Here is a 19,717-nt window from a genome sequence, read left to right on the forward strand (position 1 = left end):
TCAGCGCTGTGCTCTGTCCCGCCAGCATATTCCATGCTAGTGGCTTAGATCTGGTCCACTTCTAAAATTTAGGCTGACCCAACCCCCTGTGTAGACGCAGGCAGGCCAGCAGAAGGATTCTTCCATCGAGGTAGCTGTCGCCTCTCGGGGAAGTGGATTAACTGCATCACGGGAAAAAATGCCTTCCACGATTGCGGGAAGTGTCTACACTCCGCTGCTACAGCTGGAGCCCACTACAGCAGCTATAGTGTAGACAGACCCTGAGTGGAAGGGAAGCCCCTTGCTTTGCCTTGGTCAGCGAGTGAGGCCCTTTTCTTCTTCCTCCTGCAGGAAGCAGTCAGGCAGGTGGCAGAGCATGTGCCACCTGGGACCTGCTTCTCTTATCCACGCACCAGCCCCTTTCAGGTCCATGTTGAGCTTTATTGGTGAAGCTTAGGAACTGATCTCTGGAATCCCCTGGCACATTCACCGTCTGCCCCCCACCACCCCCGGCCTGCGGGCGCTTCGCTGCTTACAGTTTGGTTCTGGGATTTCAAAACCCTTCTTCCCTCTCCAAAGTCCAGTCATCCTCCTTCAGAGCTTTCACTGCAGATGAGAAAGCTGCACCTGCCCCTGAGCTGAAGGAGCCGGTGTCCATCTTCGATCGGTCCCGGTGGGCTGGCGAAAGAGCCAGGCCCCCCCTGTCTGAACGGGATTCTCAGCAGGGAGGTCCTGAGAGCAAGAGTTCCTCTTTGGCGGAGCAGCCAAACTCTGCCGCCTGTGTCCTGCTCCCTGAGCTCTCCAGTGCTTGCAAAAACCTAGGATGGGACAGTGGAGAGATTTGGATTGTAGGCAGCCTTGCTGTGTAAACAACCCCTCCCTGAGTTTCACAGTAAAACGGGCTCTGGAGAACAAACAGGGCTGGCTGGTTTGTCTTTTCCCATGTCTGGGCGTGAGGTAAGAGAGGGGATGTCTGTGCCCTCTGAGGGCTGTCTGCCTTCCCCTCCCCGCCTGCTGTACCTGTTCTTCACCATGGGGCTACTTCTCGTCTCCTGGCTTGTCTGCTGGGGGGGACCCTCTGGTTAAATACACTTGGCTAAGTAACGAGTTCTTCCTCCCGCCGTCCACCCCCTTTCTGTCCTTTCCATGCTGCCTGGGACCCCTTGCTCTTTGCCCAGCCTTCCCCCTGCTAGGAAATGCTGCAGTGTTTGCGGCTTCCTCGCAGCCTGGCCAAGTGCTTGCTCCTTCCTGCCACTCTGCCAAGGCCACTCTGTTCCCTGCCAGGGAGGGCTGGCCCAGCCTTCGGGATCGGTTTCCCAAAGAAGAAACCCTCCGGCTCCGAGTCTGAGGAGGAAGAGCAGGTCGGGCACCAGGAATCTTCTTCTTCCATGACGTCTGGTGGGCAGGTGTCCGTGAGCAATGGGACCGGGCTCTGTCGTGCAGCCATATTGGGGTCGGTGGATGAACCGATTCTAAAGTGCGGGGCTACACCGCCTGGCTGAGGCCTGAGCCTCCCTGGGAGCTGGTCACCCAAGGCCCCAGGTCCATTCAAACCCAGTTCACTGGGCAGGATGGTGGAGGATTGTTCCTGCCCTGTGGGGGCAGTATCTGCCTGTGCCAGTGCACTGGAGTAGGGAGTTCCCTTACTCCCCTCCTTAAATGCTGTCCTGTGGCCATCCTGGCTTCTGAATGTGGGGCACGTGGAGGCTTGATCAGGGGAGTCGTCCATCTCTGAAAGAGGGAAGCAGGTGAAAGAAAAGGATCTGAATGTGCGTCTCACCACCATACCCCACACCCCCGCTTGATGACAACTGCTGTACAATGCTGGAGCCCAAGCCGAGTTCTGCCTTGACGTGTACATGGAAGCTGATGGAGCTGCATAAATCAGGGCAGAATTTTCCCCACCCTACATCTTACCCTGTGGTATCAGCTGTTGCCCACCACTGGAGATGTTCCCGAGGCCCAACAGACTGGTCTGTCGTGGTAGAGCCTGTGGGCCTGATTCTGATCCTGCTGATCATGCAACCTCCCAGTGACTTCATTGATGTGAGCAAGAGGAGAAACGTCCTACGCTCTAGCCAGCCCTGACACTAAGTGCTGGCAGGAGCCTATGCCCTGACCTCTAGCTGCTAAGGGAAAATTCCCTGTCCTGGCCATTTGGGATCAAAGTTCTTCTTGCCCCCAATTTCCCCCACACACACACTTTTGAAAGCGGATCGCACATGACTGTACCCTCCGCCTCTGCCCTCTGTTGACAGGAATCACCACCCATTGTTGGAGCTGGAGCGGCACTCCCTGGCCCCGGGACATTATTGCCGCCCTCACTGCTGGCCCTGGAGATGGGCGTTGAGTCAGGAGATGGAGCCGAGACGAAGGCGGAGTCGGACGAGTCCGAGGCTGTGGAGGATGCCGCCGCCTTCTCCAAGCTGCAGGCCTCGGAGCAGTAGAGGAGGCTGTGATGGGACATGACCGGCTGTCCTAGCAGCGGTTTCTGGCAGAGGCTGCAGCAGAAGCAAGAGGCCCGGGCATGCCAGTGCCGGCCTTGGTGAGTGGCCTGCTCGCTGTCGACACCTGAGGCACAGCACAGTGACAGCCCACACAGAGCCATTAGAAGGATAGGAGGCTTTTGCTGAAGATGGTGCCCGTCCTCTCCCAGTGAGGCCTCAGCTGGGCCATCCCAGGCCCACTGCCTCCCATTCATTCTAATCCCTCTGCCCTGGAACTCTGGCTGCCCTGAGCTGCCCGCAGAACCCTTCAGCCTATTCTGCACCCCCTCCAATGCCTGGTGTGATCACCGAGCTCAGAGCTGTGCACGGCTCACCTGCTACCTACCAATGAGCTCACCACAGGCCTGGCAGAGCTCCGCGTAGAGGCTCTCGAAGCAGCTGCAGCAGCAGGGTCTGCCGCCCTTCATGACGTACCTCTGCCCCCCAAGAGGCAGGTCGCACTCTAGGCAGCAGAAGTGCTCCGTGTGCCAGCGCCTGCCCTCTGCCTCTGTGCACTCATCTGTGAAGATCAGCTGGCGAGAGAAGGCACAAGGGAGACCTCAGCTGGACACCAAAGGTGGAGATGGAGCCCCGAAGCTGGTAGCATTTGTATCTGGGTAGTAACCCCTCCTCCTGCAAATTTTGGGGGATTTGAGCTTATTTCTGATGCTAAAATGGGGATGATCAAACTTCATGCTTCAGAGCATAAGTGGGTAGTTGCAGGGGTTAGGAAGGAACCCCTGCTGCCTCTGTACACACCATGGACAGCATTGTACAACTGGGCATCTTCAGCTCCCTCTGAGCATCAGTGGCCAGAGCCAGGACACAGGAGTAGATGGACCAATGGGCTCGTGCAGCATGGCAGGGATACCGGACTAAATGGAGCCGAGGCCTAGCATGGCATAGCAGTTCCGGTGACTTCAAAGTGGACACAGTCACATGCAACCCTCGGTGCCTGTGCAGTCGCTTGTGTGCCTACCTGATCGCATGCAGCACAGCGTGGCCGGAAGAACTGCGCGTGGTGTCGGCCGCAGTAGATCTTCCCGTCCTGGTGGAAGTAGATCAGGTCAACCAGAGGCTGGTGGCAGGAGTGGCAGACAAAGCAGGAGGGATGCCAGCAGGACCAATCCCCCAGCCTGGATGCAAAAACTCCCAGGTCCCCTGTGTTCAGCCTCCTGCCGCACTGCAAGGCAAATGGATATCATCAGCCGTGAGAATTGTCCCGGGACCTGTGAGCTAGCCAGTCAAAGGGGAAAGGGGTATAGCTGCAGGTGCTGATGGGCCCCAGGCTACTGCCTGGCATGTCCTGGAAACAAAGGAGGTTGGAATGGGCATGGCAACGTCTTACCTTTTCACAAAGGCAGGCAGAGGGCACAAGGCATGCAAATCCCTGCCCCAGTGACTCCTGCCTGCGATGGGCACTGAACGCTTGCAGTTGTCTCCTCTCCTCCTCCCCAAGGCCAGGGCAGTACCTGTCCTAGAAAGGAACCAGAAGATGGCATCACAGCAGCAGGAACATTGGGGGTTTCATCCCTGCAACTCGGTGCTCAAATGTGGAAGAAATGCTTGGACTCTGTGGCGATGGGCATCACATCAGAGTGTAGGCACAAGTGCTAGGAGTTTGGTTGGAATCGGGAGCCCATGTGGCTGAGCAAAAAATAATAATTTAAAAAACCCCAAAAGGCCAGCTGGCCAATAAAGAGTGGAGGAACTAAGCCGAGCGGCACAGCAGTTGGGAATTTGGGTACAAGGGTGATGCCATGCTCCCCTGCCCCTCGAACCAGTCCTGGTTGGAGAGGCCACAGCTTTGGCCGCCATGGGCATGTGTCCACACTGCAGAGCTAATGCAGAATTTGGCATCACTGGCTTCTGCTCTAGAGAGCCAGGACTGCGAATAGCAGGGGCAGCAGCAGGCCAGGGATAAGAGGCATTGGCAGAGCAGAATATGGGGGACCACGGAACTGGAATACTGGGGGGAGGGGTGGAGAGGCTGCAAAGCAAGATTGAGAAGCATCAAAGCTGTCTTTGGAGTGGCAGGACTGAAGTAATGGGTTGCTCCAGGACAGGATTGAGGTGCATAGGATGATATGGAAGAGGGAGCTAAGGCCAGAGTAGCAGAGGGTGGCAAAACCTATGAGGTATGGAAGAACGAGATTGTCTCATGCTCTGGAGCGATGGATGCATGAGCCATAGCCAGCATAACGAATCTCCATGGGAAAGACACGGCCCATCTTACATTGCAGTCCTGCGGGGGCAGCTGCTGAAGGAGAGATTTGATGCGGAGCTGGCTCCTGATGGCAGCAGGCACCGTGTCCGCTGAGGGAGCCTCGAAGCACAAAGATACCTGGGGAATTTACACAGGAGAGATGGTGTTAATAATGACAAATCAAGGATTAATAATTGGTCAATAATTGATACAAACATTAACGGTGATGATCCGTTTAGTGAGAGGGGCTCTCTCGAGTCCAGATTAGCTCAATAACAAGCCTCGGATAGATCAGCTCCGAGTGGATACATTGATTTAACAGTAAAGACAGCAGAAACTCAGTGAGACAGACAGTTAGCAACAGCTGCAGATGGTTGCTGACAACCTGCATCCACTCTGCAGATGCTTGTACTTCCCCTAAGATTTCTTAGGCTAATTATGCTCTTACCTCATATTGTTTATCACTGCAGTCCTTCTCTATTTCCCTCTTTTGGTGTATATGTCTACTTAGGATATTTCTAAGTTCCCTGTCCCCTTATCCTTTCCAGCTGCCTCAGCAAGATCTGATTAGAGATTGTTTGTTTGTTTTCCTTTTTCGGTAGTAACGTTGTATTATACAGCCTGAACACATTTTGTGGTTACTGTTCCTACACTATCTGCTGCAGCAGTTTTCTAAAGCAACGGTTCTTAACCCAGGGTACACAGAGGTCTTCCAGGGGACACATCAACTCATCTAGATGTTTGCCTCATTTTACAACAGGCTACATAAAACACACTAGCGAAATCAGTACAGACCAAAATTTCATACAATGATTTGTTTATGCTGCTCTATATGCTCTGCCCTGAACTGTAAGCACAATATTTACATTCCAATTGATTTATTTTATAATTATATGGTAAAAATGAGAATGTCAGCAATTTTTCAGTACTCGTGTGTTTAGCCACTTTTGTATGTTTATGACTGGTTTTGTAAGCCAGTAGTTTTTAAGTGAGGTGAAACTTGGCAGGCAAGACAAATCAGACTCCTGAAAAGGGGTACAGTTGTCTGGAAAGGTTGAGAGCCACTGGTCTAAAGTTATTGCTAAATTAGTTTAACTGCAAAGCAGCATGGGACTCTTGCTCCTAAAGCAAACCTGAGGTTCATTCTTTGGCCTGCTTTAAGAGGCAACAAGGCTCTAAAGCTCCATTGCTGAGTTAATCTCTCACAGGTGAAAGGAGAATGCAGATCTGGGCCTGCCGTGGACCTGAGCTGGGTCCCAAATAAAGGGAGTTAGATTGTCTCAGGCTGTGCCTGGAAGTTTTGTTTCTTTCATGTTAGCAGCCTGCTTGCTGGAGAAACCCGGGCTTGAAATATAAACGCCCTGGCAGGGCTGTCGGCGAGCAGTTGGCATAGTCCCCATCAGCACTATCCCCCACCTCCTGTTTGCAGGCGCCCACTGACACAAGTCCCTAAAGAAGCCCAGTGAGACGGCACCCCACTAACAAAACCCTAGCCCTGCTCTGTCCTCTACGCTGTGGGGATCTGTGGGCTCACTCCAGGGAAGCCAATCAAGCGACGCCGTGATGCAATGAGAGGTTTAAATGGGACCAATTGCAGCCCTCTCCCCTCTTGCCTGCCACTGGGCGTGAGCCACTGTAGGGCTTGCACAGAAGTGGAATGAGGGGGAGGGGGGGGCACAGCAGTGGCAGAGCTGATTGTGGGGCAAGTGACATGATGGCTCTCAGACGCAGTGACAACAGCGTCCCAGCAGGGACCGGAGGTGGGCCCAACAGCGAAGGGGCATGCTTCATTGGGGGAGGCGCAGCAAAGGTGGCCTGCTTAGTAGGTGCAGTAGCCCATGCTCAGATCCTAGAGGAATGTCTCAGCCCCCAATACCATCTCGCAGGACGCTGATCAGAGGAAAAGCAGTAGCTACGGCTGGGCCAAAGAAGGAATCCTGCCTACCTCTGCTGGGGCAGCGTCTGCTGCGGCTTCCAGGTACTCTTCCAGGGCGCAGCCGGAGTCACTGTCCGAAGAGGAGGTGGGTGTGAGGCCAGCAAGTGTCCCACTGCAGGGAGCTTTGTCTCTCGGGGGCCATGTAGGGCTCAGCAGGGACATTAGCAGGAAGCGAGAACTGAAAGAAAGCTAAAGTGAGATGGGACAGGGCTGTTAATGGGGCAGGCTGGTGCCTCTGCATCTGCTGCTTGGATGGCTTTTAGGTGGGACCTGAAATCTTGTTATGGTGCCTCTATCCAGACCAGGCCCAGCTGGTCAAACAAAACCTATATGGAACCAGAACTCTTGTGGGGGTCTATATGGGATATTTACCTACATAGTGCCTAGATTTTTTTCCCATACAGAACCTATATAGTGCCCGGTAGCATTGCAGAATTGGTCTGGTGCCTTGACCAATACAGAACACGTGAGTGCCTATGTAGAACCTGTATAATGTATGCTTAGTGATGTACATTTACTGCCTTACAGAACTGATACGGAGCTTACTGTATATACATATGGCATCAAAAGAAAGCAGAGGACCTTCTGTCATTACTAGGGGGGGATGAGCAGTTCCACCCTAGAAGTAGCTGCATTTCAGTAGCAGGCAAAGCAATGCGGGGGCATACCAAACTTCACATGTCTTAAGAGCCTTTAGTGAAAGGCAAAAAAGAAATGGGGAGTTTTTCAGCTGAAGAAAGAATTATTCAGAGAGACCTTGGAAAGTTAGCTGGAGATAACAGGAGTTCTCCACTCAACTAATGACCCTGGAAGGGCACATGTTGCTTTGAAAAGCAGGGGGGACTGGATTCTGTGCTGAGCCATGGCTGGAAGGAATTAAAAGGGAGCCGGAACAGTCAGACAGACCCTGCAAGAGGCCCCTGAGGTGGGAGGGAACCTGAACTGGATTTCTGAACCCAGCTGGAATGGACTCTGGCTCTGTGGCGCGTATAGGCCAGGTAGGGGAGAGTTCCGCAGCTGGTGAGAGCCCTATGCTCCCATAGTTATTCCATGATTTAGCATCCTGTCACTCAGTGGAGCAGCAGGAAGCAGATTTAATCTGTCTACTCCAGTTCAGTGGAAAACGATTATTTTTCCCTGTGAGCCCCCCACAGGTCTGTTATTAATCATCCTTCCCTCCAGCCCAAGCAGTCACCTCACCCAGCGGACACCGGGCACCTCTCCTGGCTAATGGTTACACTGTGGAAACCAGTCCCATCCCCCCCAGCGTCTCTGTTCCACCGCTGGCTTCCTTCCGCACTTCGGTTTCCAAAACAAAGCTGAGATGTCAATGTGATGGCTCATTCAACTCCTGCAGTTCCTTGGATGCCTTCCCAGAAGCCGATGCTCTGTGGCTGGCTTTCCTGTCCTAGCGCTGAGCAGAGAGAAACCTGGGAGACCAGGGTTGAGGAAGAGCAGAGGTGGTAGGTTTGCAGGGCCATGACTGATCAGCAGCGCTGCCCAGGGGAATGAGCGGAGGAATTTACGAGCCATACGACACAGATTGCAGCATGTGGGGGTTTTAAGGCATTCCTTGATCCACGCTGCATCAAGCCAGCCACCCCACTGGGCGAGAGTCCAGAGCTGGACAAAGTGAGCTGCTGTGAGAAATCTCACCAGCATCAGTTCACTCGTGAGGCCCAAGTCAAAGAAGGTGTCTTAAGCTGCTGTATCTTATGCTTTGTGTCAGTGCCCAGCATAGGTGATTGTAGTGAGCTATGCTCGAGTTGCACGGCCTGATATATGTACCTCTGCAGCACACCACGATCCCAACGTGTTCTCCATGGGCACCCATCTGCATTGGGCAGACCCATCTATACTCCGAAGTATGCCCATCTCCAGCATGTGCATATCTCTGTGCTCCCACGACATTTCCAACAAGCTATCCAATAAACAGTCAACCTGTGGAACTCATTGCCAGGGGATGTTGTGAAGGTCAGAATGATAACGGGGTTCAAAAAAGAATTAGCTAAGTTCATGGAGGATCGGTCCATCAGTTACTATTAGTCAAGTTGGCCAGGGATGCAATCCCACACTCCGGGTGTCCTTAGCCTCTGATGGCCAAAGGCTGGGAGTGGACCACAGGGGATGGATCCCTCAATGATGGTCTGTTCTGATCATTCTCTTGGAAGCACCTCACATTGGCTGCTGTTGGACGACAGGATACTGGGCTAGATGGGCCATTAGTATGACCCAGCATGGCTGTTCTAATCTTGTTCTCTGTCCCCTTCTGCAATATCCCTTTGGGCATCTGCCTTGTGACCAATGTGTACCCATCTGCAATGCCATTTCAGCCTGCCCCTCTGCTACACTATCCCACCACACCAGGTGCAACACATTCCCGTCCGCAATACAGATGCTACTCCAACATACACCACACTCCAATGTTTGTGTCTGCAACACGCTCCCCTACCCTGTCACCCACATCCCAGGATAACCTGTACCTTTCTAAGGTACAGAAATATCATCCACAAGGTAGGATCAGTCTTACAGAAAGCATGTGAAATAGATCCCCCCCCCCACCCCTCTGTTGTGCCTCCATTCAGAAGAACCTGGAATTCTGAGCGCTCTATGTGTGCCAGGGGCTGCTCTAGGTATTTTGCCGCCCCAAGCATGGCAGGCAAGCTGCCTTGGGCAGCTTGCTTGTGGGAGGTCCCCGGTCCCATGGATTTGGTGGCAGCCTGCGGGAGGTCCGCCGAAGCTGCGGGACCAGCGGAGCCTCCGCAGGCATGCCACCGAAGGCAACCTGCCTGCCACCCTCGTGGCTACCGGCAGAGCGCCCCCTGTGGCTTGCCGCCCCAAGCATGGACTTGGCGTGCTAGTGCCTGGAGCCGCCCCTGGTCTGTGCCTAAGATCAGGAGCAGAGCGAGCATTGTATGGAGATCTTAAGGGGTGCACTGGGGCTTTTAAATCCGGTCCTCGGTGCAGCTTTTTGGAATTCTTGATTTTAATGAGTTAACGGCTCTTTTTCTGAGTCTCATCCACACTGGTCTGTGGGGCTGAGACCGCTCCTCCAATGTAATTAGCACAGGGAGCTCAGGTTTCTCTGTTGGATGCCTGGGTCAATAATTAACTTAGCAGATTGGCCCATGAACAGGAGGAAAAAACAAAAAGGACTGATTGCCTTGTACCCAGCACCCAGCCCAGGAAGGGAGCAGCAAGTGGCAGGCTCTAGAATTCATTGCAAACTCAGAAGAGGGAAGGGAGATCTGTGGTTCCTCCAGAGAGCCCACAATTACCGCTGGGAAAAAAGCGGGGAAAGATACAAACTTGCCTGACCAATCTCTGCATTTTGCTGACCAAATGGCACCCCCGACTGGCTGGGCTGGCGTCACTATGTGATGGCACTGGTGTTGCAATGCCAGCAAGGGAGAGCTTTGCACTTCAGAACTCCATCTCTGGTGCATGAGCCTTAGAGGACAGAACCCTTTCCCTGGGCTGGGACTGAGGAGATCTGGACTCTATTCCTGGACCTGCCACTGACCTTGGGCAAACCACTTTGGCCCAGATTTTCTGCTCAGCATTGTAACACCTAGCCCGGCCCCTAGGTGCCATGCTGTCTAGTGGTCGCAGCCCTCGGTGCCCAAGCTCCCCATACAATGTATGGTCATAGGTGTGTACGGAACACACCTAGAGGATCAGGCCCCCCAGCAAGATAGGAATTCCCTTGCCTGGTTTGAGAATCCTGCTTCAGGGCTTCCAGGGGTCCAAACGGCTGGTTTGCTGCAGGGCAGCACCGGGGCTTTGTGAATGCTGTCCAGCAGGGGTTTAGGGGATTTAGGTGCCTATGGGGTTAGGCAATAGCAAAGCAGCAGTTTTGAAAATGTTAAGGGCACCTAAATACCTAGAGCAGGGATACTCAGAATGAGGCTTGGGAGCTGCAAGTCACCCTTTGCAGTATGTGATATTAAAACCTGTGATTTTAATGATTAACCAATCAGGATGCTTTACTTTGTTATTAACCAATTGTAGAATACTTGGTCAGTCATTTTGCTGTGAGACTAATATATATGCATGTGTATAGCTAGTAAATTAAGCCATGAATTCACTCTACTGTGGCTCTTTTGGGTACTGTTGATCACTAATTTGGCTCCTGAACCACCGAGGTCTTGAGTCTCACTGGCCTAGAGGATCAGGGCCATCCTCTGTGCTTCTGTTTTCCTAACTGTAAAATGGTGATAATGCTTCCTTTTTCACATGTTTTGTCTGTCTTGTCTGTAAGCTCTGCAGGACAGGGTCTGTGCCTTACTATGTTTCTTTACAGCAAAGGTTCTCAAACTGGGGGTCAGGACCTCTCAGGGGGTCATGAGGTTATTACATGGGGGAGTTGCGAGCTGTCAGCCTCCACTCCAAACCGTGCTTTGCCTCCGGCATTTATAATAGTGTTAAATATATAAAAAAAGTATTTTCAATTTATATTGGGGGGTCACATTCAGAGGCTTGCTATGTGAAAGGGGTCACCTGTACAAAAGTTTGAGAACCACTGCTTTACTGTGTTTAGCACAGTGGGGCTTGATCTTGATGGGCTCTTCTGGGTGCTACTGAAACACAAATAACAATAATTCTGCAGAGTGTCAGGAACAGCTTTTCCCCTTGATTTCCAACCATGGCCCTCCAAATAGCAATCTCCCCCGGCTCTGCACCCTGGCCACGAGGCCCAGTTCTCTTCCTGCTACTGTGGCTTCTTGCTGGGGTGCAGGCTTCCACCCTACTGATGTTCCAACTGGTGATTGCACACCAGTTTCCAAGGGACTGGGCCTTCCGTCACAATGGTGTCCTCCTGGCAGTCTCAGCAGAGAGGCCAAGGATGGACTGGAGTCTGAAGTCCTCTCTTCCTCCAGATCAGGGGTGAAGGTAACATAAGAGGAGCTGGCATTGATGCTGCCCAGGCTGTACAGATCTCGGACTTCTGGGTTGGCAGGAAGGGACCTTCCATCAGAGCCATAAATGTTGCTTAGAGAGGAATAACAGGGTGGTATCCGTGGCTGGAGTAAAGCAATCAGGGAGGGTTAGGCTGGAGATTAATCCTGCCCCTGGAGTCCTGCCCTGTGTTTGGCTTTTATGTGACTAATCAGTCTGGCCAGCTGCCAGCTGAGTTGTGGACAATTCCCTGCAATTAGCAGGGAATGACAATAGCTAGCACCTCCCTAGGCAGAGCTGGGCAGCTCCCACAGGTTCATCTCATTTGTTTCTCTTCAGTTCCTTCCCCCTCCTCAGTTTGTTGGCTCAGTCCTTCCTTCCCCAGGTCCTTGTCTCGCTCCCCTCCTGTCCCCTACCTGCTCTGAAGGCAGCTCCATTAATCACTGGCTTTGGTGCTCGCTCATCCATGTGAAAGAGGATTTAATGACCTTGTCCGGCTCACCCCTGTGGAGCGAGGTCGTTCTCTTTGCTGGCAGGCTTATTCCTTTGCACAGAAGTGAAAAAATATCTGGGGAAAACTAGATTAGCCATGAACTTTAGGTGCTGAGTGGCTCATGGGATCCCTTAGGACAGCATCTTGTTGTCTCCACACACACTCCTTGCTGGGGCTTTTCAGCAGCGAGGTCCCCAATTCAGAGCTGCTGTGAGTAGGTGCAGCTCCACCACTGAGTTTCTCCTGCTTACACCAGGCCTGAATTTGCCCTAGTGCTTGGAACCCAAAATGGTGAGGCCGGCCTCCTAAGGTCCATTCCTGGCTCTGACCTGCTGTGTGACCCTGGGAACTTCCCCCTTTGGGCTTTGTTTTCCTACCTTTAAAAGGGGCACAACAACAGTCACATGAACCTTTGTGAAGTGCTTTGAGATCCTCAGATGAAAGGCACTAAATGAATGTGAAATTGTATCTTGATTTCCTACATTAGCTCCCCATAGGCCACGCGTGCTACCTTCCATCTCTCTTATGCCAAGACCATAAGGTTAACTTTCAAGTGACACTCAATGTAACCTACTCCTTCCTTGGTTCCAAATGCAGTTTAAGACTAAAGCGATAAGGATTTACCTTTGTCTTTCATCACTCTCTTTCTGTGCACACTATAGTCTTAGGATCTTCAATTTCAGTTTTTATGTTATTTAATTTTTCCTGGGCGTTTATCAGTGTTTGTTATCACAAGAATAAAAACAGGTGAAAATCAGTGCAAACATATTAATTTTTTTTCTGGGTAAATATTTGGGTTTATTTTAGTGGACGGAAAGACGGGGGGGAAGCATTCAGTAGATTCATGTTCTGAATTACATTCATCAGTGTGGTTTGCTGCAAAACTAAAACAGAACTCAAAACACAATGCCACCTCTGAGTTTAAGAAAACAATAGCTCTCTAATCCCCAAATAAAACTTTTCATTTGAATAAACAGTTTACTGTTATAGACTTAGAACTAGTAGCCTGTAAATATTTATGTTTAAGAATTGGGCCACACCATTTGCAGCGCATATACTCAACTTCATCCTTTTCTCCTGTTTTTTAAAACCTTTTGAATACTTGTGTTCTGAAATGTATTCTGATACAGATTTTCATTTTCTTCCCATTTTAGTGTGTGTCAGATCTTTAAAACGTTATCTGCTAACAACCTGAACTGTGTACATGGTGGGCATGAGATTCATCAGTACATTCAGATGCACACGCACTACAGAACTTGCGTGCGTGCACACCTGTTTGTTTACTGTATCTTCTAGACAAGGGGTGGGCAAACTTTTTGGTTTGAGGGCCACATTTGGGTGGGAAAATTGCATGCAGGGCCATGAATGTAGGGCTGGGGCAGGGGGTTGAGGTGTGAGTGTGTGTGTGTATGGGGGTGCAGTGTGCAGGAGGAGTGCAGGGTGTACTAGGGGGCTTAGGCCAGGGGCATGGGGTGCATCCGGGGTTGTGGTGTAGGGTGCAGGAGGGATTTGCCTTACCTGGAGTGGCAGCGGCACACACTAGGGCTAAGGCGGGCTCACTGCCTGCTCTGGCCCCGCGTCTTGCCAGCACCACGTCCCTGCAGCCCCTGGGAAGGGGGGGCAGAGGGTTCCACCACTCACTTCCCTCACCTGTGGATATCTCCTCTGAAGCTCCCTTTGGCCACGGTTCCCCATTCCCGGCCAATGGGAGCTGCAGGGGCGGTGCCTGGAGGCGAGGGCAGCACACGGAGCCCTCTGCTTTCCCTCCCCCAGGGGCCACAGGGACATGGTGCCAGCCGCTTCCAGCAGCGGCGCGGGGCCATGGCGCCAAGGGGGTGGCAATCTCACAGGCCAGATCCAAAGTTCTGATGGGCTGGATTCAGCCATTGGGCCATAGTTTGCCCACCTCTGTTCTAGACTAATACATAACCTTATTTCAACAGGCAACTTTGCATATACACACAGACTAATACTAATGTATTATAACAACACATATATTTCATGCTCTGTATGGTACTTTCCTAAGAAAACAAGTTATTTTTTTATATATTTGAATGATACAAAAGTAGAGTGAAAATCAGAAAAAGATGAATAATGCTTTTTATAAAACCTGGGAATTTTTTTGTAAAAATGGGTTTAAACTGAAAACGAAGGGGCTTACATATACTGCATTCTAACTACAGCCCATATTTTCAACCATGTCCACTAATTTTGGGGTGCCCAACACAAGGCACCCCGAAGGTCAGCAGGAGCTGCAGTTACTTGGTACTCTGCGAATCAAGCCATCAGTGTCTCAAGCAGGGCACCCAAAATCCCAGACCACTTTTGAATATATAGATCTATACTCAATTTTCACCATATACAGTAACCTGCCTACTATACTAAAAGCTCTAGAGGAGATGCCTGTGATTCATTATAACAAGAGGTGCTGAGCAATCTGCAGATACATCTCTCTTTTTTTTTTTCCTAAGCTGAGTTGAGTGCTGGTGAAAGGATCCAGGTTGGCAGCCCTGAATCCATAGCAACATGCAAGCAGGTGTCAGCTGATGCTGGTCAGAAAAATTCAAATGAAACTTTTAAAAAAATAAATAAATCAGCATTTGCTATTTCATCAAAATGTTCCATGGATGTGGAACAATTTCAACTAAGTTTTGACACATCCTTGCTTTCTCACCTAGCTTCCCGGCAGCCTGCCTCAGGAAACCTAGGCTGTAGCTATGGGGCAGCCCATGGGGTGGACTACCTTGGGGTCAAGATCTTTCAAGATCTGCATTCCACTAGGTGGTCAGGATTGAAAGAAGCAGCCCCAGGCTCCAGGATAGCCCACCAGGTAGACTTGAGCAAGGGCTCCCTTCCCTTTGGTGGAATATTTCAAAATTTTTCGTTTCCATTCCGAATAAAAGCAAGTGTTAAAAATATCAAAATCTGTGCAAGACAGAATGGCCTTTTCCCACCCAGTGCTATTTCTCTCTCACACAGGGCTAGATTTTCCTTCCTGCTTAGGCACCTAAATGAAGGGGGAGCTATTTCAAGCACTCAGCGTCCAGTGACGCCCTCTCCAGGCTGTGACAATTACAGCCAGATTTGCCCACTGTGCTGGGCTCTTTTGCAAATCAAGTAGTGTCTACATCAGAGCTGAGCTCTTTGCAAATACAGAGACTTGGAGTGGCCCCCATTGTAGGCACTGAGCTCTACTGAATATCTGGCCCCTGTTGTCTCACCACCTTTTGGGGAGCAGGGAGGGAGGTGTTTTACAGTCCACCACCCCCGCCCATTCTGTGCTCGGCCTGCCTGTTGGCAAGGGGGTATAATCAGTGCCAGTCGCAGTGGTGTTTTCTGTCCCACTCAGAAACAGGCAGATACGTGAGCTGGAAGTGAGAACGTTCTGTCTCCCCACTACTAAGCAGCTGAGCCACCCAGTTCCTGTTTTATGGGGGGAGGTCCCCTCTTCCAGAATTCCTCAGGCTTGTTCTGTGGGAACTCCCTCAACTTCCCCAAGACCGAGGGGGTGCCTCAATTATACACCCTGATGCTATTTTCACAGGGGGAAACCCCCTCCCCAATTCTCTTTCCCTTCCGCTGCCAGTGCCTCCACCCTGCCCTAACTTCCCAGGCAGGGAGTGTAGAGATCTCCTCCGCTGTAGGATATTGCCTTCTATTTTTTGCCCCATATGCCTGCCCAGCTCCCAGAGCTTGGTGCAGTAATGCCCAGAGGTGCTGGAACTAGGGGTGCTCCTGCACCCCCTGGCTTTGAAGTGGTTTCCATCATAACCGGGGTTTAGTTTGGTTCAGTGGCTCTCAGCCCCCGCCACCCCCTGTAAAATTGTCCCAGCACCGCTGAGCATGCCACCCCTAAAGAACCTGCCTGCCGGGAATCACAGCACCGCAACAGATCACATACCTGCGGCTTCCTGGGGTCCCCTCCTTCCAGCGCCGGAGTGCAGATCTGCTTCGCCCAGACGCCAAGAGGTTTGTATTCCTGCCCCTTTCCTGTCGCACTCCAGCTAGGGTGACCAGAAAACACGGGTGAAAAATCGGGACACTTTTTTCTCCAGGGCGGGGGAGGATCGTTGCTTATACAAGACAAAGCCCCATAACAATGGGATGGCTGGTCACCCAGTTCTCCACCTGCTCCAAAGGGCCGCAGGCAGAGGGAGAATGGCTGAAAAGGCTGCGCAGCAAAGCGAAAGGAAAACACTCAGGCTACACCAGGGAGATTTTCTTCTTCTTTTTTTTTTTTTTTAAATCTGCCTGCACAGGAACCTGGCTCTATGTTAGCTGGGGTCCTAATTACGGGGCTTTTTAGCTTAAACCTACAGAGGCAGCCAATGGCAGCAGGCAGGGAGGAAAACGAGCAGAGGAGGCGAGAGGAGACTGTTAACCCTGCAGGGGAAAGAACTGGGCGCTGCTCTGCTGCTCACATCTCTCTATCTCTGCCTCTCTCCTTCCCTCCATCTGTTGCCTAGTTCCCCCCGCTTCACTGGTGTGTTGCTTTCCCTCTCGGTGATGATTATTATGCTACGCAGATCGCAAACTCTTTTGAGGCTTCAGGAAAGAAGGTCAAGATAATCATCCCCTTTTTAGGGATGGGGAAACTGAGGCACGGAGCAGTGACTCCTTCCTTAAAACTGATTTCTGCCATGATGCCTAAAATAATGAAAGGAACAATGGTTAGGCAGCTGGAGAGCCCTCACTGCTGTTAATCACATTCATCATAATTGGCTCACTGATACCTTGGGTTCCCCTCTGTTTGCTGTATTACCCATTCTCTCATATTTACACTGGAAGGTCTTTGAGGTATAGATTGGCTTTGAGTTATTGTTCTATAGAATTTTATTTCCTTGGCTGTCCACCTGTCAAAAACAACAAGGGACCTATGCCAGTCTCTAGGTGTGTATCAAAGAATACTACCCCTCTCAGTTCACCCAGGATGGCTTTCTAAAAGGAGCTCCAATCCCCAGGCACATTCAGCTAGACCAGAGTCCTAAAGGGAACTATTCTACCAACTTGTACGCGGTGAAAGTTAATCTACTGTGTTTGGGTTTGGTGTCAGCTTTATCGTGACCTGCTTGCTGTTATGGACTTTGTCCCATTGAGCCGCTGGGCCTTTCTTTACTCTCTCTGTGTATTTTCTGCACAGTTTGTACTATTGCTGCCTCCTTTACATCCTCCTTGTCCATTCACTCACTGTCATTTGTGTCTATTCACACAGAAAAGGAAGCATTTCAATCACACCTAAGCTCCCATCTCTACAAGACCAGACATTACAACACAACCATAGCGCGAAAGATTCTGCCTCGCTAGACAGAACCAGTCTGTGTTCTAAGCACATTAAGAGAACTGTGCTACAACCCTGAAGATACAATCATTTAGTCAACCTTTCACAGCGCTGTGCTGTTTGTTATTATTTGTACTCCAGAAGAGCCTGGAGGCTCCAAGTGCAACCGGGCCCCTGTTGTGGTAAGTGCTGTGCAAAACACAAAAGGCAGTTCCGGCCTATAGCATTGTTACAGGCTAATAGACAAAACAGAAATAGCTAAGTAATTTGTCAGATGTACAGACCTAGTAAGTGATGCCTCCCTACTGTCCCTCTCACAAGGCAGCCCCCTACCATCCCTGGAGGGCCATCGGGGGGGGGGCAAGTGGGGCACAGGGGTCCCCCCGGATGGGCCCCCCACAGGGCCCCCCACGAGAATATAGTATTCTATAGTATTGCAACTTTTTTTTATGGAAGGGGCCCCTGAAATTGCTTTGCCCCAGGCCCTCTCAATCCTCTGGGCAGCCCTGCCTCCCTGTAGTATGTCTTGAACCATATTAGCTGCTTTGCTGATTTATTATGCCCTATTCTGAAGACTTATGTAGCACGTATGCCTTCAGACGGCCCCCTCCGCAAGGGTGAATTTCCCTGGGGGATCAGAAGCATGCCAACTACAAGCAATTGCCATCACTGCTGTTGCCAGCAGAAGTCTCACATTAGTTCCCTGACTGGTGTGGACAAGGATATTTTGTCTGAGTCATTTTCAAAACTTGTTTAAAACATAAACCCGCACGATCTCTCAGAGGTCAGGATTAAATTCTTCTCCATTACACCTGTTGACTTCAGAAGAAAATTTAACTCTGAAGTTAGAGAATAGGTTGGCTAGAACAATCATAAACGATCCCTGTCCATAAGTCAGGGAAAACATGTTAAGCCCACCTTTAATCAGTTGTCACTAGCATTATTATTATTATTTGTATCCCATGCATTCAGACTGCACACAATGGGAATTCTACTCTGAGAGGTTATGGGGACATTGTGAGCAGTTACAAGGCAACAGCTGGCTGGCATGTGTATGTTGGCTGCTTTAGTTGAATCAGGGAATATTGTAGTTGGCAGAGAAACGGCTGGGGAGAAGATATAGTGCCCTGGGAAATTTGTTGTGCGTGTCTCTTTGTCCACGTGCAATCTTTCCACCAAAAAAATGGAAAAAGCACATTTCTGAATATTGGGCCATCCCATAGCCTCTGATGGGTAATGGGCCAGGTGTGGGCCCTTTGCCACTACAGAGAACACTCCTACCAAATTAGGATTTAATACATGGCATCACCTTGCATTTCTACAGCATCTTTCATCACACAGGGGCCTCCAGTGTTTTACAAACCACACAATTCAGGGATCTCTATACGTCCATGGAAAATACAGCCACTTCTGATATTGTTTAATAGCAAACAGCAATACTACCGAGCAGTTTAGTTTAGTACAGGAAGTGAAGAATATTGTAAAAATATAATGAATATTATCTAATCTGTAGGCATTTACCATGGTATGTGGGGATGAGCTATTATTAATATGAATTATTCTTTTATGTTAGTATTGCAACATTACTGGCAGCTATTGGAGTGTGTAGGTATTTGAAAACTATAATCAGGATATATGGCAAGGAAAAACAGGGACACACCTTTTGACTGCATCTAAATCCATGGGGACAAAGGGAGATTTTTGACTGGTAGCAGTAATAGTTTGCTAGAAGAAAGGGATGATCTGTCTGAAACGGGTGTGGGTGCTGTGGGGTTAGTGTGTGTGGAGTGCTGGCTGTTTTGTGTATATGGCGTGGGAGTGCACATGGAGTTTTGTCTGTGTTGGGGAAGCCTGTGTGTGAGCTGTATGTACATTGCTGTGGGGTGGGGTCTGCTGTGGGTGGATGGGTGGGGTGAGGTTTTTACATTGCACTGCCCCTTCCTCCAGCTGCTTTCTCTCTTTAGGTGCAAAAATTTTCAAGTCAGCCTCAGCTCCTCTACTTTTTCCCCCAAATACCCCAGCTCCCCTCCTTCCATACCCCCAGAGTCCCAGCTCTCCCTCTCTCTCTGCCCCCCAGCGCCAGCTCCCCTGGCCCTAAAACCCTTCCCTTGCCCCCGACCCCAAATCCCCTCACGCTGCCCAGTCCAAGAGCTCCCCCACGCACAAGCCCTATCTCCCCTCCCCGCAACTAAGCTCCTCCCCCTGCTCACTCCAAGGTCCCGCCCCCTCCCTGCCTGCCTGCGGAGCTCCGCCCCTCGCCAGAGGACCGGAGCCGCGTGTCCCCAGCGCCACCTAGCGGCCGCATCGCCTACCCGCCCGGGTCCTCCGAGCGAGAGACGCTCTAGGCTACGGCTGCTGGACTCGCTGCTCCCGGCGGCTCCGAGTCCGGGCCGGCCCCGGCCCCGGCCCGAGCTGGGGTGGGGGGAGGGAGGCGGCGCTG

The 19,717-nt window shown here is 51.1% G+C and overlaps 1 protein-coding gene across 3 annotated transcripts; it reads right to left on the reverse strand.

Moving 5' to 3' along the window:
- Positions 1-399: 399 nt before the first annotated feature.
- PRICKLE4 (prickle planar cell polarity protein 4) lies at positions 400-16,176 on the reverse strand. Of its 3 annotated transcripts, none has more exons than XM_032768215.2 (8): positions 15,901-16,176; positions 6,617-6,796; positions 4,702-4,809; positions 3,814-3,942; positions 3,445-3,648; positions 2,812-2,998; positions 2,212-2,550; positions 400-1,710 (listed from the first exon to the last, which is right to left on the reverse strand). In XM_032768215.2, the coding sequence occupies exons 2-8, from the start codon at positions 6,767-6,769 to the stop codon at positions 1,169-1,171; spliced, it is 1,662 nt and encodes a 553-aa protein (XP_032624106.1). In that variant the 5' UTR covers positions 6,770-6,796; positions 15,901-16,176; the 3' UTR covers positions 400-1,168. The 3 variants fall into 3 exon arrangements, with proteins under 3 accessions (XP_032624106.1, XP_032624105.1, XP_032624099.1); XM_032768214.2 differs by having other exon boundaries at positions 6,617-6,785; positions 15,901-15,997; XM_032768208.2 differs by lacking the exon at positions 15,901-16,176 and adding an exon at positions 7,154-7,210.
- Positions 16,177-19,717: the final 3,541 nt, after the last annotated feature.

This window comes from Chelonoidis abingdonii, chromosome 4 (genome assembly GCF_003597395.2).
Source record: "Chelonoidis abingdonii isolate Lonesome George chromosome 4, CheloAbing_2.0, whole genome shotgun sequence".
NCBI classification, from domain to species: domain Eukaryota; kingdom Metazoa; phylum Chordata; order Testudines; family Testudinidae; genus Chelonoidis; species Chelonoidis abingdonii.

Excerpts from the sequence above, each read along its gene's own strand:
- PRICKLE4 (XM_032768208.2), bottom strand. Across the intron at positions 4,810-6,616 it reads CAGACGCTGCCCCAGCAGAG|GTATCTTTGTGCTTCGAGGC; the intron begins GTAGGCAGGATT and ends TAAATTCCCCAG. Across the intron at positions 1,711-2,211 it reads ACAGAGGGCAGAGGCGGAGG|AGATGGACGACTCCCCTGAT; the intron begins GTACAGTCATGT and ends TCCCTCTTTCAG.